At 43.0% G+C, this 24,151-nt stretch overlaps 2 protein-coding genes across 2 annotated transcripts in view; both read right to left on the bottom strand.

The window, feature by feature from the left end:
- Window positions 1–9,409, bottom strand: part of GAREM1 (GRB2 associated regulator of MAPK1 subtype 1) — a 104,496-nt gene extending 95,087 nt beyond the window's left edge. Inside the window, exon 1 of the mRNA XM_084282290.1 lies at window positions 8,925–9,409. Coding sequence (XP_084138416.1) covers window positions 8,925–9,045 — 121 coding nt within the window. The 5' untranslated portion in view covers window positions 9,046–9,409. The remainder of the gene's footprint in view (window positions 1–8,924) is intronic.
- Window positions 9,410–15,740: 6,331 nt separating this feature from the next.
- Window positions 15,741–24,151, bottom strand: part of LOC311206068 (ras-related protein Rab-10-like) — a 30,339-nt gene continuing 21,928 nt past the window's right edge. Inside the window, exon 6 of the mRNA XM_084281229.1 lies at window positions 15,741–16,010. Coding sequence (XP_084137355.1) covers window positions 15,936–16,010 — 75 coding nt within the window. The 3' untranslated portion in view covers window positions 15,741–15,935. The remainder of the gene's footprint in view (window positions 16,011–24,151) is intronic.

The following is a 24,151-nucleotide window of genomic DNA, read 5'->3' as shown; positions in this document are numbered from 1 at the left end:
CTTTAGGCATCTTCCCACAAACACAACCTTCCCTCTTTCATCCTCAAAATGCTCAAGTGCCAGAAAGCAACACAAATATTCAGTGCATGCTTTTATTGGGACAATTATGTGAAAATTGCCACTGGCGGGGGGGGGGGGGAAAGGCAAAAATAAAAAGGTGCTAAACAGAAAAACTAATGCATGGCAGGGGGTATCTGAGGATGTATGGATTACTTTAAAATAGTTCCTGGAAGTAATCTAGTAATTAAGTATTTAGACTACATGATTCTTACAAACCTAGATGTAAAGAGACTGTGTTCTGTTTGGGTCCAGCAGCCCAGCAGCAGGCTCAGCAGCCGAGTGAGGGGCACAGGCTCCCAGATAAGGCCAGCAGGCACAACTTGGAAACGGCTGCTGAAGGCACACACAGCTACCTTTCTCCACTTGCACTCTCAGGTCAGTTTTGGGCATGCACGGTCTTTCTCCTCAGGAAAGAGGCCAACAAAGTTTCAAAGCGATTGTTCTTGAAAGGCGGACTCATAGTACAAGGAGATTTTCCAGTTCACAGAGGCTGAACACTTCTTCATTCCATTCCCAGAGAGCTCTGGACATACTATCCTGTAAAGAGGCCAGCACGTGCAAAACTATGGCACGTCCACAAATAATTAAAAAAAAATCTGATCCGGGACCACAGTGACCCACAATGAGCATAGTTTAATTTACTGTACTCATTACCCAGGGAAGCCAGTCACCCTCCACTCTCCTACAGAGTTGAGAAAGTGCTTTTGAACTGCCCTAAAGGATGAGAACTACCATGCAGTTATGGAGTGGCTTTTATTTTATTACTTTTTTTTTTTTTTTTTAAAGCAGAGAACTTGTCCAGAAAACCACGGGCAACTTTCTCACCTGCTTCGTTTGGCAGACAGCCCTTTAAATATCACATCACTGAGAGGTTCCTATTACATGCTGCTCAAACAGCAACCTAAGACCTCCAAAAAAGAAACAAAAAACAATATGGTCAAACACGTTCTTTTCTCTTTTTGGGACTCTCAAGGCCTCACAACACTGGGACAGAGGCCAGGGGAGAGCAGGACCCGGGGTGCACCCAGAGACTCACCCCGAGCGCTCAGCCCCTCCATGGAGGAGGGAGAAACACACCATGTGTGCCCTGAGCACCATCCCAGCACAGCAGGATTCAGCCTTTTAGCACTTTGAAAGAATTTCTGGAAGTGGTTAATGTTTAACCTAAATCTGAATACAGCTAAAGCCCTCTCAGTTCCCTGTGCCATCCTACAAAGACCAGTTTATTCTTTTTTTTCCTGTACCAGCAGTGCAGAAAACATCTTGTGAATGAACAGCTCAGGGCTGTTACTCCCCCATGCTCTCCGATCAGCCCACATCCTCCCCAAAATATCCCAGTTGCCCGAGTTGCAGAACGGAGCCATGACCCGGCACCGCATGCCCTTGCACAGCACCCCGGCACGGGCAACTGCTGTTCAGCCAGCGAGCAGCCCCAGCCCCGGGGTCCTTTTTGGAAAAGCTGCAGCCTAGCGAGTTATTTCCTCGCCCAAACCAGTTGCAAGTTTTGTCCTGACTGCGCAGACACAAAGCGGAACAATGCGTTATCCCGAGGGATCTCGGTCTCTGGGTTTGCTTGGGTTCCCCCATTTGGGCTGCCAAGAGAAACCCCCCAGCTCCCTCGCTGCCACCACTAAAGCTTCCCCTGCTCTCTTTGCAGGTATTCTTGCAGCGTGCTGTGTTTTAGACAGTATCTATGTTTGTGTCACTGAGATTCAGCCAACTTGTGAGGCAATTCCAGGATCAACTTCAGCTACCAAGCGAGCTCTCAGGCATTTCCAGCCTCTGAGACAGCGTTTAAATCTTCTAAAGAGAACCAAGGATTTATGTCTCTTCTCGATGGAGCCCAATGACATGCTCACAGGTCACGGAAACACACGTAAGTCCAAGCTCTCCGTGATTACATCTTGCACAAATTAGAGCAGGAAGGATAAACCCAACAAACAACAAGCACTTTTAAAACAATTTTGCATTTCCTGAAGATGAGCACTTGGAGGAAGCTCCAAGCAACCGTACGCTACCACCAGAGCACCTTCCCCGTTGTTCTTCCAAGACCAAACCTGCCCCTTTTGGCTACGTACCCAGAAGCAAGGTCTGGGCGCAGGAGAATAAAACAGGGAGCGGAGGCAGCCCCACGAGAGCAATCGGCACACGCCTTTCCGCACCAGAAAGCCCAGAGAGCAAAGAGCACAGGTCTTCGCTGCACACCTTGCCACACCAAAACTCCTCACAGCAACCTCATCAGGTCCGTGCCGGGGCCCGATCTGGATGCTGAGTGTGTTTTGCAGGGCTCGGAGGCATCGCTTCTCAGACAAGGGATATGGTCCAGAGCCAAATCCTGTAGGATACAGGATTTCTTCCCCACCACCTGCAGCCTCCGTAACAGATGCACTTGCGGGGTGCTGCAGGTCTGGAGGCAGAGCAGCTCTTCTGGCTGATGCCGTGCCTCACCCGAGAGCTCAGGTGCTCTGGCAGAGACACAGCATTAAAAGTTTTATGCTGACATGCATGCACCACCACGAAGACTGCAAGGCAGACGTGGCCCTGACTCTTCAATCTGCTCATCCAGCTCGATTTCATGCCCCTGCACCGTGCCTTCAGATCCCAGCATCAGCTGCTCTAATGAGCAGCCTTGGCTTACAGGTGAAGGTGCAGCGAAGTCAGCTCCCCAGGCTGCTCCTGCTATAAATGGTATGAAAAAAGCAGGCTGAACATGCCACATAAAACTCATTCCAACGGGGAGCATCATTCCAAGCCCAAATTTCAGGCGTGAAATATTGGCTCACTGCGTTTTACGGAGGTTGGTTTTTGACTCATATGCAATGCACACTACGCTGATGAATATTTTCCTATAGGGGAGAGACTTAAGCTTCCCTAATCCAACCGACTTACTGCTCCTAATGCCAAGAGGAAATGCAGCAACACCCATGCCCTTTGCTGCTGACAAACCACTGCAGGAATGACTGGAACACAACGCAGCTCTCCTCCCAGGTCACATCGAATCCTGGAGCACCAGACCACGTTGTCCAGTATCTCTCAGCACTACTTCTTGGCATACTCCCTTGGGATGCCTTCACTGGGCCATTACAGGGAGTGCCAACCCGTGTAATCACTGAAGCAGGAACACCTAGTCCCAGAACAGCATTTACAGACAAAGCATAAGAAAAAAAAAAAAAGCACAACAAAACCCTTCTCTTCTACACCAGCCGTGTACCATTCCTCACTAGCTTATTTTGTAACAACAGCGTATGATTCATCACACCACATTTGTTTTAAGATTAAGGGTTTTAGTAACCATTTAGGACACTTTAATTATTTTCATTTTATGTACATCTTGTGCCTTATCTAAAAGCTACAAGTAATTTAAATTGAAAAAAAAAAAAACAAACAAACAACAAAAAGCCAAGACACTAAGCTTCCCCTAGGACTTCAGCCAAGGATTGAAAGACACGGGTCTTGAACTCTAGTTAGGAAAAGATGAGCAACACTTCACCAGCCAACACCTGAACTGCTTAACTGTCCAGGAAGAGTTTTCTCTGGTACATATGCAGAGGCTTTGTCTAATTGGGTCAGAAATCTGGAAGCCAATATCAAGATCATCATGCACATCAGTAAGAAATCTGAACATTTATTAAGTCTGCCACAAGAGGAAGGCAACTGTTTGCATCTTAGCAGCCCTACAGCACGACCAAAGACCTGGCGTAGTGCAAATGGCACACTGGCTAGAGAGCACACAGTACACGTGAAACCAGTGCCAAACATGAAAGCATCTCAAAAAACACCACAGATTTTTAGGTGTAAAACAGGTATGCTGCTGAACTGTTGTTTGCCTCACTTGGAAGCCAGCGTTACTCCTGGGAATGGGTGTTGCCAAGTTACTGGACTCCATCTCCAGGAGGGCACTGTAATTTTCTCAGACACCGTTCGGTAGCTGCAGATTTTAAATGAATTAAAAGCTTTTTCACTAAAATGTTTCTGGAACACATCTCTGCCAACCGGAGAAAAGGGAAGGAAAAAAAAACACGAAACAGTAGCAGTGGTTAGTGGCAACCTGTCAACTGTTTTCTTCATTCAATTGTCTTGATGGAGACACAACAGACAACAAGGTAAAGTAGGAAAGAAGAGAAAGCAAGAAAATGATGATCCAAAATGATGCTTTAATGACAGAACATACAGAGCAAGCAGGTGGAGATTCAAAGCTGCTCAGCACAACAGGATGAAATTGAGCCTTATGGATAAAACATATTGTGAGATCAGAAGGCTACAAAAAAAACAAACAACAACAACACAAAACCACCACACAGATAGGTATTTTGTCCATCTGCACAGTATACGAGAAGTGTCACCTACCAAGATAACAGACAGCCATACCCAGAGTGGGAAGTCAGATCGTGGCACCTGCCCCGAGTCTGAGCATATCTGAAACCTCCTTTTGGTCTACTTGAAAGCCTCATCCCACCCCAGCGTGATTCCTACCCCCTTGTATCAACAGCAGGCTTACTGAGACACTCGGCAACAGCTTCTCGAAAGAAGGAGGTCATTCAAGACAATCAGAGCACGGACAGCAGCACCCAGCCCTTAAAAGAATAAGATTCTTTGTAGTTTCCAAGCATTGTTCAGCTGCACAGATAACCCGCGTTTGTGGAGTGACGCAATATGAAATTTTCATTATGTGCACGGCCAAGCTGTCCTCTGTAGTACGATGTCTTTGATAAGCTGCGAGGGTGCTCGGTTTCAAGATATTTAGAACTGGAATAAGCCCTACAATAACGTGCTGCAGGGAACAACGAGCCACTGAAAATGCCTGGAGTAGACAGATATCACAGTGAAAGGAGAGAAAAAGGGAACCTGAATACCTACAGTAAATACAATCTCTTTGTGGCAAGCAGCACAAACTCACTATTCACCCCAGCACTGCTCTTCACAAGAGGTTAGTGAGGGGTACGAAAAAGAAGCCACTTTTTTAAAAATAGATTGTCACCCATTGTATAGATCTTTTCTTTTTTTTTAAAATAGCCACTATTTCTGTCATTTCGTCTTAAAGCAAGCACACATTTATGCCGCAGAGAAAAGAATTTCCTTTGGAGTCTTAATGGCTCGCAGTGATCCTCAGTCTCCCTTCCAGAAAAATTCACCATCATTTTTTCATAGCGCACAGCAGGGAATCACTTATCCACAAGCTGAGGTCTTCCCCTAGGCAGCTGAGTGCCACAGCGTCTGATCCCTACAGCACTGGTTTCCCAAGCACATTTTTAGGGCATGTAAAAATATGTTTAAGCCCTGTGAAAAAAATAAAATACCAGAGGATGCCCTCTTAATCCCATAAACTTTAGCCTTCATACACAAGGCCCGAACTCTTCGTAGCCAATCTGTGGGTCAAAACTATCTTCTAGCAAAGTCTGCTTTTCAACTGCTTACAGAAACAGCAGCAGTGGCAGGGTGAAAGGGAATCCCACCAAGTACAAGAAAACAGACTCTTGGAGCCTGAAGCAGGGAGCTTACAAAGAAAAGTTTGGCCTGAAGGTCAGCTCTGTGCAAACGACATTTTCCAGATCTTAACTGTGATAGCATTTCTCTTTTACCCTCCAAAGTTATCCTTAGAAAAATAATCATCAGAAATTTAAAGCCTTGAGATAATCGTAGCCAGCATCATTTCAGCATTACAAATTACCAAAAAACAGTCATGTTTTCACTTTTTGCCTTTCCTGCCGACAACCTGAAGACAGCCAGCCCAAGCCTGCACCCACATCCATGCCTTCCCAGGGACCAGCTACATGCACCTTCTGCCCTCCTGCAATGGCCAAGAACTCGGACAAGAGCTCTTTTTGCTGCAGGATCCCAGAGCGAAATCCTTTCCCTGCTGACCCTGGACACAAGCCTCTCAGTGTCACTGGGGTGGGACTGCGCTGTGACAATGCAACTCGGGGCAGCCGGGGGAAGAGGGCAGGAAAAACACAGCACAAAGCTCGCTCGCCTCTCGCTCTTTGGATCTTGCTTCTTTTCATCTGCAGCAGCCTGCTCTGAATTATGCAGTGTTACATAAAGTTCATTCATTTTCTTTCGGATGGTGCTTAGTACTCTTTCAGCAGCTTTGTGTTTGAGCCGTCCCCTGGAAATATTTAAGTTGTTTATATGTTGGAAAAATATTTGCTTCCTCTCAGGAGTGACAGAATTTTCATTCTGTACTCTCTTTGCCCAATTAACATAACGATATTCACCAGCAAAATAGTGAAACACAAAGCTGATTCAAACAAACTTGGAGGCATAGGCCGTCTTCAAAATGGCCATCTGAGAAACTTAGCTTGGCATCCAAAAGAATAACCTGGAACCCAACTGTACAGTCCTAAAATTTCACCTGAAAAACAGAAGTTCACATATTTATCATTTATAGACAGATAGGTAGGCACTGCTGCCTAATTACTTCCAACTGTACCTTCATGTAGCACAAGAGAAAACTTCCTCCCATTCCTCCCTTATCCCATATCATCAAGAAAAATCCTCCCTTCTTAGCAGAGGACCAAATTTAGTGCACATAAATATTTCATAACTTCATTCTGTCAAGAAATCAAACTGAACTACTTAAGGGCATTCTTCCAGGAGCTGCACATCCAGACTCGAAGTATGAAACTGCATTCATCATACCCATCCTCCCCCTTCAAGCTGAAAGGCCTGAAGGTGAGGCAACGGTGAAAAAACGGAGATTTTGCGTGCATATTATCCAAGAACATTACCCCTACACTGCTAAACTCCATTAAGTATGGAAACACCACAGCAAGGCTGGCCTCTTCTTAAGAAAATACGTCTCCAGTTTTTCTGTCTACACCCTGGTCCTCCACAAGAAATAAGTTCTGGCTGTCACAAAACCTCACCATGACTGAAACAACCAGTCTCGAAACAACCTGCTGCTGCAGACAGGGTAGCCAGCTACAGCACCGAAAGGTGACTGAAGACAGACATCTACAGGTGGTTTGACTTCCAACAGCACCGAACACTTGCAGCGTCCGCTGGTCTCAGCAGGAATTCAGTGCTTAAAGCACAGACAAGGCCACTTCCACACAACTAAAACTCAGGTGTGTTGGTTATCTGCAAGCTGTGCCTTCAGCAATGTGGAGACCAGGGCTGTACCCCGACAAAAGCTGCAGAAGACCCTACTTTGTTAATAGGGGTGGCCCTAAACTGCTGAAGCATTGGATGACATGCACCGGGAATGGATTTGACGTGTGTTTCCTTCAGTACTGCACCAAGCAATTCCCAACTTGTCTCCTTTGGGACACTATGCGCTGACTCGTGGCTGCTGCCTCTTATTGCCAGACAGCCTCCTTTGGAAATGGGAAAAGCATCCCCTTCGCACCACCGAGACCACGGCGCCTATGTTCTCTACGAAGTATTGATTTGTCTGCCGTCTGTAGTCCCTTGGGTTATAAAGGTATGTCTGTACAAGTAGGTAAAAGCAGACCCGGGAACCTCTGCCCATGCTCTGAACCGGCCACACCTCGGCCAGCTCCAGCCCAAAGCCTTTCTGCCACGCTAGCTCCATGCTCTATCCTAGCAGGGCTTAGCATAGGGTCAAACTTCATTCACAGGACAGCTCATCAACAGCTGCCACCCGTCTGGCCATCCCAGGACACAGCCAAAGAAAGCTAAGCGTGCTTTAAGCGTGGCACACCAGGAGCAAACAGCCCATGCACAAGCTCAGCAACATCGTGTCTCGGTTCAGAGACATTCCTCTCACTGGGTCTGACACTAGACCACCCCCCCCCCAACAAAAAAAAAAAAAGGCCATGTAAGGGGCAGAGGGGAGAAATTCCTCTCCTCAAAACCCACACAAGGCTCTTCCAGGTCCCTCCCAATGAAGGGATTCAAGAGGAGTGGGCAGACTGGGAAGAAGTCTAAGACACAGAGAGGCAAATTAATAAGTCATCAATATACATACACCCTGTCAAAGCCTGAATCACTGCCAGGAATCTCAAGCGAATTGACAGCCTGAAGTGCAGTGACTGGAGGCCATCTTAGCTGCTTCCAGTGACAGGAGGTTTTACCAGGAGGTCCTCCTTGATACGGCAGCTTGGCCGCTATTGCCGGACAGCACAAGCTCACCGGCGTGCCAAAACAGCCGGCTGCAGTTGAGATGGCGAAGACGCCTTCCTTTAACCTGCTCCCGAGCACCAGCTCTGAGGAAACACCAGTACTGCACAACCCAGGGACAAAGTCACCAAAGCCCTGGCTGGGATTGCCCGCGGATGACGGGAGCTGCAGGTAGGCAATAAACCAGCCCAGGGCTCGCTGGCACAGCGGGCAGCGACAGGGGACAATGCCCACACTCTCCTGTCACTTTGCAAATGAAGAGAAAACTTTATCAGGGAACCGACCCACGGCAGCGGGCACCGACAGGGCCACTCCAGCGGGTACCCCCCATTACCAAACCCGGCCAAAAATCTCGGTTTTGAGTTATCGTCAGCTTTCTCGCAAAGACGGGAGGGCCGGAGGGGTTTCGGGGAGCCGCCACGCAGCGCTATCGCCAAGCGGCCGTCTGAGTTTTTGGGGAGAGCCCCCCCAGTCCCCCGGCCGGGCTGCTTCCTAAAGCAAGCACCCGGGCTGCCGGCTTACGTCCTGGAGCAGCGAGAGAGACACACGCAGACTTGGAAACTGCAGGTGGGCAGCCACGCCACCGCCGACAGAAAGTTCCCGGGGGCTCCTCACGCCGCCCCTGCTGCTTTACAGCCTCCCTCGGTGCGGGATCTGCCGCCCCCCTGCAGCATCCCCCGTGCAGCACGGCGGCTGCCGGGCACCGCTGCCCCCCGCTGCTCCCCCCCGGCCATCTCGGTGCCCGATCCCGATCCCGCTCCCGACCCCGGCGCCCCACACACCGCTGTCCAGCCGGGCGAGCTGCGGCAGGCGGTAGGTGCTGACGAGCAGGTCCAAGGGCACGGCCACCGCGCTCCACTTGACGTCCTTCAGGCTGAAGCCCGGGCAGGGGCCGGGGTCCATCTTCCCACCCGGAGCAGGGCGGGCAGCGCCGGCGGGACGGGAAGGAAGGGAAAAAGGAGTCGGGGGGGGGGGGGAGGGACGGAGCTCGCCTCGCTCAGCTCCGCTTGATGCGGGACATGCCGGGCTAGGGGAAGGGGGAGGCCGGCCGGGCGGCTGCCGCTGCTCCCGCCGCCCCTCGGCACCGGCTGGGGCCGCCCGCTGCCGCCGCCGCCGCCGCGCCTGGCCCAGGAAGCGCCATCCCGGCACTGACTAATCAACAGGGTGCGAGCAACGCCTGCGCAGCTGCCGCTCCTCCCCGCTCCGAAAAGGAAAGGAAAGGAAGGGAAAGGAAAGGAAAAAGTGCCGGCCCGGCCGCACGGCGGGGAGCGCGGATCGCCGCCGCCGCGCTGAGCCCAGCCGAGCCCAGCCCAGCCCTCTCGCTCCACCCTCCGGGCGCTCCCCCGAGGCGCAGCCCCGCGAGTGCGTGTGGGGGTGGTTTTGGGGTGTGTGCGAGTGTTTTCGGGCGATCCCAGCGCAGGTCGTGGCCTCCTTGGGGCTGGTGGAAAGCCCCCTGCACGCTCGCATCTAGCAGATGAAGCGCGTTTCAGGGCGCTCGTTTCAGGAGCGCTGCCCCTCGTCGCCTGGCTGCTAAGGAAATTTAGCTGCCTGGTGCAGGAAGTTGACCTGTGAGATTCACCCTACCTTCAGAAAAATCCAACCACAAGCCAACCTTGATTGCTAGTTTAGTTTTCACCCATGAACCAAACGGATATTGCAGGTATGAAGCACAGAGGAAGGAGCATCTTTGGCTTCTCTGTACCGCTATTACCGCACGTGCAACTATTAAACATATTCCCTATTTGATGCTCTTCAGGCCATAGGGAAACCGAACACCAGCTGCTGGTTCTCCTTGCAAGGTGGCTTACGTGAGGAGGTCTCACAAAGCGCTCTCTGTCGCCGTTTTTTATTGCCATGCAGGATCCCCAGCAGAAATCGAGGGTACTTAAACAGGAGCGAATAACTCACAGGTGGCTGCCCTGTACTGTGTTCAAGTTTACTTTGTTCACTTTTGTGTCAAAGCTATTTCACGGCAGTAAAACACTGTATTTAGGGCTATACATACGTATACATTTAATGGCTCTAGGTGAGGCTGTACCGCTGACTAGAAACGGCGCCTCCCAGTGATTTGCAGGAGGACAGCAGGCATCCCCAGCTGAGGTCTCTCTGTGGGATCCATCTCCCGTGGCACCTCTCTCCAGGATGGCTGGGTGAGCTCGTGAGGAGCCGTGGCAAGCAGTCCTTCAGCCACCAGTGCCTCCTCATGCCCCTTAGTAAGGGGCTGACCACCACTGCCTGCTTTGTGGCGCCGGGTGCCAGCACGAGGAGGGCCGAGACAGATCCGCTCTTGTTCTGGTCTGCTGCAAACAGGCCTCAAATGGACTGTGGAAGCCGGAGAGGATGACACAAGCCCAAGTTAGCTTGCTTTAAATGGGTCTGGGTTGCTTTGAACTGCATACTGATGTGGGCCTGTACTTCAGCTATGCAGTCTGTCTCTGGGATTTCCCAGCCCTATGAAAAACCTTCATTCTCTGAACTCAGTCATGGTGCTGTTAGATCCTACTTACCAGAATTGCTAGCTTTAAAAGACAATGTGGATGATTTTTTTTTTTTTCCAAAGTCGATTCCTCTTTATGAAGTTTGCAGAATGCTTTGAACTCCTTCAGTGAACTGAGCTATTGAAGTGCAAAGTGATATAATAGCTAAATGCACTGCTGTTGAAATATGGAAAGCCAAAGAATGGTTTTGACTTGTTCAGGTTTGATGAGGTTACTGGACGCAGTGTGCAAGGTAAAGCAGATCAGGTCAGACTGGGATTCACCAGGACCTGGAGCACTAGTCTGTCGAGATGTGTTTCTAAACGCCATCTTAGCCAGCATTAATTTCAGGATAGATATGGCCTCGCGGCGTATGCTGCTCCCAGGCATCATGCAGTTCTGCTATCTGGGAAGAAACATGTCTTTCACACCTGAAACAGTTACTGCTGATTTTTCATTAAAAAATCGTTCCTTCTTCTTCGGTGTAGTCACACGTCTTTTAAGCCTGTCTTCAAATATAACCCTGTTTGTGTTTTCCCTCACCAGTGGAAGGATAGCCTCCTCTAACCCATTCCATTGGAGCAAGACACATTTTTTTAAGTGCAATTTCTAGATCCTATCTAAATTTCATTTAGTTATTTCCAGGCAAAGAGACATCACAAAGCCTATTATTATTTAAATGTCTCACTTGAGCTCTTAAATTGACTTTGTAATGTGTCCTATCTGTACTATAGCTGAACCTTTTTGAAAGATATTATTGCACACACAGTATTCAAATCACAAGAACATGCGAATCTCAGACTATTTCGTACTTTAACTGTACCTTATGTATAATTAACACTTTAGATATAATCATTTCTCTGATGTTTAGCGATGCCTCAGTCCTTTAGTATGATCTCTTACTAAAGTCTCCTCCTGTGCAAAATACTAATGAAGCCATCAGACCTCTAGAGAAATTAATGTTAGCAAATCTGCTTCAGGATCAGGGCCTCAGTTATGCAATATCATAATTTTTCTGCATGGGTGTTTCAGGTGGCATTCATTTTTTTTTTTAATGTCTACAGGAAATTGTAGCCATAAAAGCATAAGCATAGGCAGGGGGACTCAGAATAATTCCTAAAACTAGTCTTAAATGCATTTTGAATTGATTGGGTCTCATGTTGATTTAACAACACATTTACGCAGCAGGCTGCAAAATCCCCAGTATATTTATTCCATTGCTAATAAAATGATTTTTAAAGCACTTCAGATCATCATCAATTCATATCTACGCTAACATTTGAATTGGATGTGTATGAAAAAAAAAAAACAAAAAACACCACTGATTTTAGTATGAATCTGCTAGTTTGCTTTACACTGTAGAATGCATACACCAAATAAAATTCTGAGCCTTATACAGTATGCCTCATCTGAAGCCATTCTAGTCAGCATTTCTTTAAACTCCCCCATGAATTGGCATTCCTTCTTCCCACATGTGACTTGCCTTTATATGAATGGTCTAATTTTCAGAATAAATATTTACAAATCCAGTGGAAAACAACAGAAGATGCAGTGATCATTTCAGAATCAGATGCTAAATACCTACCTTTCTTTCAGGTGAGGGGGGAAGTTGAAATAATATATTTGGTACAGGTGACATCTGTGCATCTCACATTTTCAAAGAGAATGCAGTTCCTGCCTTAGTGGTAAAATCCAAACAATCTTTGCTTGTGCGGGGTATTGTAAGGAGATCTGAGCATCCTGGAAACATTTTTTGTTGCCTGGGAACCTAACTATCTGCACCTCCCTAAGGTGGGCCAGCGACTGGATAGTACCTAAGCCACAAGTAATAGAAAACGCTATAAGAAGGCGTAATGTATAGAAGGAATTCCTATTATACAGAAAAGCAAACAAATAAAACCCTACAGATCAATCTGACCCCCTTCTATATATTTGTTTGCACTGTTAGGAAAAGGAGGAGGAATTAAATAGAGACCTAAACACGGAGAATCAGTAGCAAAATTTGTGTGAGTTCAGGACAGCGTAAGAGTTTTTTCAAAGGTCCACTGCTGAAGGCAACACTGCACAATTTGGTAAACACACAGGAAGGTGAGGAAGTGAAATAACAGACTAGCTTGGCTGAATCATACGATCTTCAGTGACATGAAAGAAGTAAAAAGTAGGTCAAATTACATATAGAACATGTACAGACAACACAGAAAGATAAAGTCCCAAAATGTTAAACCATTGGAATTAAAAGATAGCAAGGAAGCTGGAAAATGGCATAGTGAGAAGACCAGGGAAAAAACTGTTCTGGAATTCCAGAGAGGGAGAAATCTATTTAATCATCATCACCCAATCACTGATGATGCTGAGACACCGGTATTCCTAATGTTATTTTTTAACCTTGGTCTTCAATTTAAGAAAGCAGATGTGATTTCACTGCTAGCACCATTGACAAAGGACTAAAAGCTTAGGCAAGGAAAATGAAGAAACTGCCTGGAAAATACTTAGGTAAGTTAAAGCTTTTTGGATAGACTGGACCTGATGAAATTCCCTTATGTTTCAAGCAGTGTTAGAGCTGCAGCTTGTTTTATCTCTGAGAATAAAGAAGAATGAGGGAGGTTCCAGAAACAAACAAAAACAAAACTGATTTGGACAGGCAATCCAACCATTTTTAAGCATACTGAAAGTAAAGCTATAAAATATTAAGCTAGATACATAAAGATATAAAGATATAAAGATATAAGTAGCAGCATGGGTTTGTCAGTAACAAGCAAGAGCAGATCAATCTAGCCCACTTCTACCAGATGGTAACAGGCTTCATGGTCACGGATAGGCTGGAAAAAGTGAGCATCATAGGGTTTCATATAAGTTGCTCTTAAATGAAAGGGAAAAAAAATGGTTTAGAGAAATACATCATTTGAGTGCAAAATGATTGGGAAATAATTGGTACTCCCAAGCTGAAAGGATGTTTTGAATGGGATTTCATGGAGATCCATCTTGAATCCAGAGCTACACGGCATTTTCATCAATATCTCGGATGACTAAACAGAATGTACTTATTCACATGCAAAGACTGTATCTACAGGAAGAGGCTCCAGCTATGCTGGCATACAGCATTACAATTCAGACGGATGCTGGCAAATTAGAGAAGCTGAAATGCCACTGAATAAGGAGAAACAGAAGGTTCTACACATCCAGAGGAATAATCAACTGCATAAATACCAGGATGGAAAAGCAGTTCTTCCGAGGAGAGATTACGGATCACAAGCTGAACAGTTAGCAGCGTTAGGCTGTCTTACATTATGCTGATGTTGGAATGCAGAAGTAGGTGTATCAAAGATAAGATAATGAAAAAATCATTTTGATCTCTCCAGCCATTGTTACTTAAACTGGAATAGTTTGCTCAGTTTTCAGTCCTGCACTCCAGGATAGTTGAAAACCAGCTCGAAAATAAAGAGGAGAGCAACAAAAATTGCAAAAGATTTAGGAAACCCATCCTACAAGGAAAGGTCAAAGGGACTGGTGTTCATTGGCCTGAAGAGGAGAGAGAGGGCAGACAGAGGTATTTCATGTACGTAAAGAGGAAAGAGAGAACGAACTTGCTTTCCATGTCTACCAGTTAGGTTAGGTATTAGGAAACTTCCTGCTTGCAAAACCAGTTCAGTAAGGATTGTACATTACTCAGAGGGACCAAAATCCCCGTCACTGCAGGTCTTTAAACATCTTCCTGCAATACAGCAGGGACAGCTGATCCGCACTTGAGATAAGAGGAGGAACTAGACAGCCTTTCAAAATCCCTTCCAGCACTATTTTCTTCATCTGCCCTGGCTGTAACTAAGGCAGGGATTATCCTTTGTTCTTTGTTTTCAGATTTTGCTCTAAATACTAGGTTTAGCGACAGGCCATGAAGAGTAGTCTTAGGAGCAGCTGTAAATACGTAAATCTTCTTGTCTTTCATGCCCCTTCTGCAAGCCTATTAAACTGCCTGGTGGCACAGTAATTTAACAGTACGCATACTAGATCCCATGTGCTTCAGAAAGCAATTGCCATTTAAGCTCCCTGTCTCGATACCAAATTTGATTGGAGACAATCTGAAGACAGCCTTCAAAAAAGAAGCCCTTTCAGAAGGGTAGTGGCATTCCACAACTGTAAGCCGATGGAGTTTGTTATCCCAGATGTACTGGGATGGCTCACCACACAACCTTGCACACCAGTATTATCCATTCACAAATGGTGGTAGAACAATTACATTTAATAATCATCAAGATTCACATCTCCCAGACCAAAAAAAAAAAAAAAAAAAAAAAGACAATATAATCCCAACACTTCTTCAGATTTCCCAGCTAGCATTTGCTTTGTGTGTCTCCAGAAGGTTTGATTTGTGTTCGGTTTGCTTTTAATTAAAGAAAAAGAAAGTGGCATCATGATTCTGCCCTCATTCAAATTTAACTAAAATGTGGTATCCTCCCCTGAAATTAAAGCTATTATACACCAGTGTACACAGATCCACATGAGCAGGATCAGATCCCTGATGTATTTATACTTTACGAAAATAACATAAATACCTCACATCAAACAAACACTGCATACCCTTTTAATATAGTGATCATTTATGACAAAAGAACTTGGAAATAAAGGTATGCTGCTAAAACCTGCATAAATTATTCAACAGAACAATAAGGCAAGATAATTATCACTGGATTCATTCAATTGTTCCGTGTTTTCTGCTTTCCAAAGAAGGTTCTGCAACATATAGAAATTGTTTATTCTTTTATCTCAGCCCTCATCTTTGCAGTCTCCCTGTTCAAGGGTTTTCAAGTAACACATACATTTCTGAAATGGACAGAAAAGAAGCCAAGCCAAAAATTTCCAGAAAATTATCTTAGGAGACTACACTAAATATCAGCTGCCTGAAAAGATGTTATCTTGTGAATAGCATAAGTGAGTTCTTATACCAAAAGCTTGTCTGTGTGATGTCAATGTTCATTACATTACGAATCTGATATAAATAACACAAAAAATGTTAAGGTAAATGTTTTTAATACAAGAAAATTAGTGCACTTAGATTTCATTTGTACAAACATTTGTATGCAAATGCAGTCCTCCTGAGATGCATCTAATAATTCCAAAGTCAGGTAATTGTTTTAACTTTATATTAAAACTATGAAAATATAATATAAATGTGTCAAAACATTTGGCAGCAACATTTGTGTAATAAAAAGGATGCTTAAATACTGTGTTCTGTGATTACAGGCTCCCTTTTACAATCTTTTATGTTCCTTTGCAATAGTTAATATTTTTTGAAGAGGAAATGAAATAATAAACAATATTTCAGAATGCACAGCAGGTTCTCTTCTTACTTTCATTTAGATCCACAACATCTAAGTCATATAATACACAGGACTTCTGTAAAACAAATAAAAGCAAACATTTAATTAAGATAACTGCAGTACAATAGTTGAAAAACTTGAATTTTCACATATTTTAATATGCAAAAGACTCGATGGGGTCACTGGATATATTTTTCCTTTAAATGTTTAAATAAAAGATTGGAGTTTTCTAATAAATTAGAGGGAGACTGATGCCCATGCAAGTCACAGCTCAATGTATTTAAATTCTATAGCTGCCTCAAAGGTCTCTTCTTATTCTGAAGGTGACAGAGGATAGAAAACATCTTTTGAGGAGACACTACATACCATATGAGCTGATCCTGTAAATTTTTACTCACGTGAATCATTTAAGAGGTACAGGTTCTTCTGATGACTGCACTGATTTTCACTGATTTGGTGTTAACTACCCTAATCTTTGAAGTATTGAGCATGAGGTGCAAAAATCCAATTGAAAGGAATAGGGAAATATGGATCAACAGTACTCATTAGAAAAAGGCATAGATTATTATTTGTCAAAAATGGTATTGAACTGGTTTGTGAAATTCACTACAGTTCTCTACTTTGTTACTTGTGTTTTTGTTTTTTTTTTTAAACAAACAAACAACCAAAAAAAAAAAAACACAAACAGAAATGGCTCCAAATGGAAGCAACCTAGTCTTTATCAGGATAGAAGCATCAAAATAGCACTCCACCCTTGTAAAACATTTATTTACAGATTGCAAAAGCAGATTTAAAAAAATAAAATCAGCAAAACCAGCACTCTTCCTTTCGGCAATAAACTTAACTAGATAATTAGTGCTGACCAGAGAAACAATCAAAACCAGTTGTGCAATAGAGTACTAGTAAATGTTGCAACTTTGGACTCTAAAAATATGAATATTGAATCCTGAACTCACGGACAAAGACATTGAGATTACTGTCACATGCTTTGAAAAACGAAAAGTCTAAACTTTTCTACTTGCCATTCTGCTGTATGCTTCTTGGCAGGTTTACCCAGTGTATAATGATATACAGAGAAGTAAGCGCAACCACTGGAATCACTGCATTCCTCTCTCAAACCAAACTCAACAGCCATAAACAACCATTTCTCACAATAACAAGAAGGTTCCAGAAAGGACAGATATCTGAGCTGGAATTCATGAAATTCAAAGAACAGGAAAAAAAGGAAGAAGAAAAAAAATTGCATCATGTAAGACAATGGCAGTCATGATTTACAATCCAGAAATTCCACATACAGTGTCACAGAGCAGGCTGACTATATCCAGAAAAGTTCACCAAAAATTATTTAATTGAATCAAAATGAGGGGAAAATAAAGGTTTCCTCATGTTAAAATAAGTACTATTCCCCTATAGCTGAGAATATTTAACACTAACTAAAATTCCAGAGAAGATGCATAATTTTTTTTTGTTTGTTTTCTGCTATGTAGGATGCTTGAATACATACAGTGGTGATTAGGTCTTGTGCTAGGTGGAGACTGTATTTGAGAGTTTTCATGTGTAGACTGTAAAGTATGAAATCCTTTTCAAAAGAAGGAGCAAGGCAGAAACTAATGTAACCAACCATAAACTTGTCACCTCAAGAACATGACACCACTCTGGTTCAGAGATAAGATAGGGAGAAAAAAAGATCTGGAAGATAACAGTACAAAAAGAAATTTAAAATGTGCTCTGTTGAGAGCAAGCAGTAACGCTGAGTGTTGATTACCATGGACGTAAGCTAAGGAGGTTTCATCTCACACCTTTCTCTTTGCAAGAAGAAAATCAGTCTAGGTAGTAAGAGTGTTCCAGAAAAATAAATACTTGAACAATTCTACTATTCAAGTTTCACTTATTTAACTTCAGAGGAAACAGATAATTTTGAAGTGTTGAGGGTTATATCTAACTTCATGCTTTCAGTTAAAGGGCAGTGATTTGCATATTCCTTAAACACTGAAAATGCTTATTTGCAAATATTGTACTGCTGGATAGTACTTTTGGGTGGCCAGTAATAGGTACAGCAAGGATCCTCAGGTGATTAATAATGTTGAAATCTATTTCACAATGAAATTGTTCATACCACCTGTAAAATCATTATCTGATAGTAGTTAATCAACAAATTATCCAGGACAGAAAGACAAGAATGGCCTCTCCACCAATAAAGAAGAGGTGACAATTTTGTTTTAAAAGTCATTGAAATGTTGATGACTTTAAGGATCACTTCAGTCTGATAAGACTCGTAAAAGATCTTCATCAAGCAGACAAGCTTGGGATTCATTTAAGCAAATGTGCTAGGCACACATTTTAAAAGTACATATTCATAACCCAAAGAGATACGAGTCCTGCATGAGGAGCTGAAGCAGAGACAGTAGTCCTGCGTAGTGCTGAGATCCAGTCAATCTCTGTGAGAGGTGCGGCACCCTCCTCTCATGAAATTAAGGAGGGCAGGTATGCAAATTTCCCCCATCTCAGAGAACAAGGCAAGCAACATTCCTTGCTCTGGGCTCCCTCCCTCTCAATACATCCTCCTAGATCACATTTCAGCTCAGCCTGTTGAAACTCACCTCCCTACAAGGCAGCCAACAAACAGCAGAAAACAGTGAAAAGGTGAGAATAACCAAAGTGGTATCGAGAAGCTCAAGTTTCTGCTGCAGCATCTTGGGCAGAACAAACTTTCGAACATACCACCAAAGAAACAGACGCCATTCTACTCCACAGTGATTTCAGTAAGACATTGAAACCTACTGGTACAAAACACTAGTTTTTCCTGCTAAATACCATAGCAGACATGTCTCACCCAACAGACAGGCATCTCTTTAAGTGTTTTGAGCTCACTGCCGAATCAGTGGAGAAAATCAGGCAGAATCAGGTGCTGCCCGCAGCCATCTGTCTCTCCTCACTCGCTCTAAGCAGAGGTTGTATCACTCACTGACTTACAGTACCTGACCTTGCTGGAAATCTGCTCAGATTAACAGTGTTAAAACAAGTTGGATTCCCCTACTCTTGGCAACAGTTCTTGATATTTTTATGCTTTTTTAGGTATTTTGGAGACGGGGTTCACCATGGATTTGAAGAATGATACCATTTTTCAACATTTCAATGCCTCTAGTGTGTCTGCTGGAAAACTATTGGCTTTAGAGAAACAAGGACAAGGGGGAACAGGCTAAAATTGCGCCGGTGGTGGGGAGGGTGGTTTGGTTGGATATTGAGAAAAACTTCTTTACTGGGAGGGTTGTTAGGCATTGGAATCGGCTGCCCAGGGAAGTGGTGGAGTCACCATCCCTGGAGGTCTTTAAAAGACGTTTAGATGTAGAGCTTAGTGATATGGTTTAGTGGAGGACTGGTTAGTGTTAGGTCAGAGGTTGGACTAAGTGAGCTTGGAGGTCTCTTCCAGCCTAGATGATTCTGTGATTCTGTGATACACAGAAGGGACTGTAATTGAAGATACTATTACTTGTAACTTCTTGAAATTCTGACAAAGATTGGCAAAGCATAGCAGAGGACCTTGTGCAATGAACTTCATGGGACTTCCGCACCTACACAGCCAAAAGAGAGAGCTCTGTTGTTAAGATCTGTCCTACTATCTCTTTAACCTGTCTTTTCTGCAATTCTAGATTTGAAATTGCTTGTTCAAAATTCAAAACAGTCATCTCCCAACAGGAAGGGCACAAGCAGTATCAGCAAGAGCTAGAGATACGTTAGCAGGGAGAGTGATCAATGTTGGGGCAGGGACAGGAGTAGGAGAGGACCAAGAGAGGATAAGACACAGTGGGATTCCACTGCTGCAGAACACCTTCAAGAGATGGGAATGGAAGTCCTTGTTCCCAAATCCTACTATTCCACAATGTCCAGGACACATCTAATCCACTGGCAAAGTGTGGATCTCTATCTCCCTCTTCTGTTAATAACACATAGACTCTAACAACATTGTACTGCAATTATTTCACAAGCTTAAGAGGACAACTATGCTGTTACTCTAAGAAACCCCAACCCTACTGATACCTGTGTAAGGATTAATATCATCCAACCTCAAAAGCCCTAGTTAAGAGAGCAATCAGGTTGCAAAGTCACGATCTTGCAGAAGCAACAAATTCCAGAAGTAAGCCAACTGTGTAACTTTACTTTGGTTTACTTGAATTTATTTAACTTCAATCATATGAAACCATAAAGGCTGTGATACAGAGTCCTCTACAAAGTCCTCAATGTAGAGAGAAAGGCACCTCCAGAACACAATTATATCTGAAGATGTATTTCATTCCATTGAATATAGATGATTTGGCCTTTGAGCAACCTGGTCTAGTGGGAGGTGTCTCTGCCCATGGCAGGGGTGTTGGACCTAGGGGATCTTTATGGTCCCTTCCAACCCAACCCTTTCTGTGATTCTATGATTCTAGACTACATCAGACTAGTCATTTCAACTGCCTAAGGTTGCTCACTAAGATGAATCTCATCCTATATGCTCAAACATTATGATTAAGATCCAGAGATTAAGACTCAACATTCGATTCACATGACCTAATTACACGTTACTGTTTCCAGAAGAATACCTGGCTCATTCAATGTTCAGAACAGACCTTTTTGAATTAAAGTAGATGTAGAGCAAAATTAGTCCTTACATTGCTCCAATGCTATGTGAGTTGGTACCATTTATCCTTTTTGCTTTAATATCTGTACCATGGTTCCCATGTGTGCAATGCTGAATATACTACCTACTGTTACTAAGAAGGTTATGAAGATAAAAATCTAAAATAGATCTCAAATACAGCATTAAGAGCATTATGAAAAACCTCACAAAGAAATTAATATTCTGTGGTCAGTACAAGATAAATAAAGGGTAAATAAAGCCTTGGGCTTCGTGCATGACTAAGGATAATAAATAAACACTGAATGTGCACTGCTTGAGACACAGGGATCTTTAGGACACACTAACAATTCCCAGAATCTCAGCAATAATGAAGCCTGATTTCCTATAGATTTGTGTCCTGCACTGAATTAAATTTGGTATCTACAATGCGAGCTCCAGCTGGAGTAGCTGGTCAAAGCATTTTTCAGTCTCTCTCTGTGTAGTTACCTCTGTCTCATACTATATGAACTATTGCCGAAGACCTTCTTTCTGCAGAGTGCTCTGACTCTCCTTCACCCAGCACCTTATTTTCAAGGAAGTATAATCTCAAAAATCTTGTTGCCTTGGAAAGGAAACTAAAGAGATCAAGGAAGAATAGAGTTGAGGCCCACCACCTTTGAATATTCATCTCAAATTACATCTAACTGTTACACTTTCCTTGTTAACCTCAACAGCACAAGGAAAGTTCTTAAATGGGTTTTGGCTGTTCTGTGCTCAGAAGATATGTATTTATTTAATATAACATTAAAACAATCTTAGCAGTTGATCGATTTTGGGATGTAGGCAGAACATAAGTTTCGGATAGTTTTATAGCAGTCTTCAGAAAAGAGCAAGAACTGCATTTTTTTTTCTTTTCTTTTTGTTGAATACAGTTTCCATCCTTCTGCTCCTAGTTTAGAAAAATACCAACCACCACACCCACAAAGACAGAAACACAAAGGCTTGTTACATTTTTTTAAAAGCTAGTTGAAGAGAGTACTGCTCGTCAGCCATGAAACCAAACAACACAAAAGCGCAAATGCTAACTGCATTCTGGGTGGTATTTCGGGGCTTTGGTTGTTTTTTGAGGACTGACTCACAGGTACAAATAGTTCACTGGCAACCTGAAGAACTGTTTAGGAACAGCTGTCAGCAATTAATAAACAGGTTTAGGCAAATCTTGAACTTGCAAGAATTGTGAATAATAACAATAAAAGTTATTTGTCAACGTGTCTAAGCAAACCTCTGGAATAAGTTGTAAGTGCCATTAACATTTGTTTCCACTACAGCCTTTCCAATACAATCAAATCAGTTATTATTTGGGGTTTGGAACTAGATGATCTTCAAGGTCCCTTCCAATCCAAGCTGTTCTATGTTTCTATGACTCTATGTTTTTATGTTTATTAACTGAGAACGATTGAAAACTGAGTTAACTATTCTCAAAAATATGTCATGACTCCACACCTGGAACCAACGTAAGCTTTCAAATAATATCTGATTGTTTTAATGAGATTTTCCATGCAAATTAGAGCTGTGGGTTTGAAACTCATCAGAGAATGTTTTTCATGGATTATAAATATCTGAAAAGTTGACCAGTGCTTTAGCTATATGAATCACTGGGACATGGAAGTCTTCTCCCTCCCCTAAACCACATAAAAGTAAAGCCACAAAAGAAGACATAGCATGGTCTTATGTAAGTAGTCTGTAGGCTTAAATCCACACTCTACAAATAGGAAAACGCAGGACAAAATAATGACAATATAAATCTGCTCTTTAGGTCTGTCATATTTTAATGTATATATATATATATAAATTTAATCGGGAACTCCTTCGAACTGCAACTTGTTCTACATTTCAAGAGAATCAAGAAGCTCATTACTTCTATATGACCTCTACATTTCCAGACATTGATCTTCCCCATCTACATGTGTATTTGCTATGTAACTAGTTAATAAAGAAACGCCTAGATTGTAGATGGTGAACAAGAATGCATATAGAAAATCCTAGATTTCCCAAGATTAATGTAGCCTACTACAATGGATCTGAAAATGGTCTATTGTCTGCCTGTCTGCCTGTCTTACTTCTGAATGGCCTAAGCCCACTTCCAAAAGACATGGCCATACTAGACTTTTTAAGAGAGCTCCTTCAAACAAGTCTTCTGGTAAAGCAACAGCATGCTTCCACTGAAGCATCTCATCAGTCTGGGATAGATGGTCCTACCACAGAAGTAAGGAAGGCCCAATATCTTGCTATCTCAGATATATGTGTCTTGGGCCAAAATACTGTGCAATGATGTATCTCCTTTTTACAATCAGCAACTACGTATTTTAGCATTGCAGAATGGATGTATGACTGAAATCTCAGACTGTCAGCTATCATGTCATTTTTCACAGCTACTAGTCACACTTCCTAGCACATTTTTCCTTCTCCAAAATTTCATCAGTTAGAGGAAGTTAAAATTCAAGTAGTACATTCAGATTTCACAGTTTTGTGAACAAGCAAATTATTTTGTTGAACCTGAAAACCATGATGAGACTGTATGGTAGATTTATTTATTTTTTCCCTGTGAATTCTTTCTTATCAGGCCAGTGGCAAAACCAATTGGGCTAAAGGAATCCTTGTTTAAATCAACAAATGTCTTTCACTACAAATAACAAATGACACACCAAAGTAATGGCAAGTGAGGCCCCAACAGGGATTGCAAACATTTCTAGATGGAGCAAAATGTTACTACAGACAAACTTGACAAATTCTCATGGACATATTTTCCAAACACGTGTACACAGACTGTACAATTGTATTTTCAAGCAGTTCTAATTCAAGCCATGCTGGAGTACAATGGTCTGAATTTGTTTGCATGTCCACACTATAAGAGCCATGGATTTTCATGAAGATTAGTAGGAATACTAAAATTACAACTAAAGTATAATGAATGCAGACAATCTTGGAGTGAGAAATACCCAAACACCTTTTCTGCATGCTGCAGAGAACTCTCTCAGATCTTATCCAAATGCAATATGCAGAAATGTTAGCTTTGCAGATATTTGTCTTTGCAGCAGTTATGATCATAGCTATTGCTTTGTATCTTTCATGCTGCATACTAACAAATATACTATTTATTTACAGTAGAAAGTGTCTTTTTCATTTACAAGAAATTCAAAGTTATCTTGAGACTTTTTCTCAGCTATTCAAAGACCTGCCATTCTCCTCTTCTAAATGATATTTGGCAGTTGAGTTTCATTTTCATGCTAAGGGAGTCAAAATCATGTATTTTAAAAACAAAACAAAACAAAAACAAAAACAAACAAAAAAAAAACCACACCCACAGCTTGTGTTATTGTATATTGTATAGTAAGACAGGACCTTGATTTAGAAGCAGTCCAGTCCTGAGCTATTATTCTGACCATCCCCTACGGCTATTTAATCAAAACACTGCAACTTGTGACTTTGTCAGTAATTTTGCTCATTTATCTTTATTATGCCTTCAAGAGTATTCGGAATGGAAGGCTAGTTTTGTATAACTAATATTGGTGATGAATGGCAATGATAATGCATTGCATGAAGAACATCCATTAATG

This window comes from Netta rufina, assembly GCF_964035555.1.
Source record: "Netta rufina genome assembly, chromosome: 2".
Lineage (NCBI taxonomy): Eukaryota > Metazoa > Chordata > Aves > Anseriformes > Anatidae > Netta > Netta rufina.
This window is presented reverse-complemented; position numbering and strand designations above follow the sequence as displayed.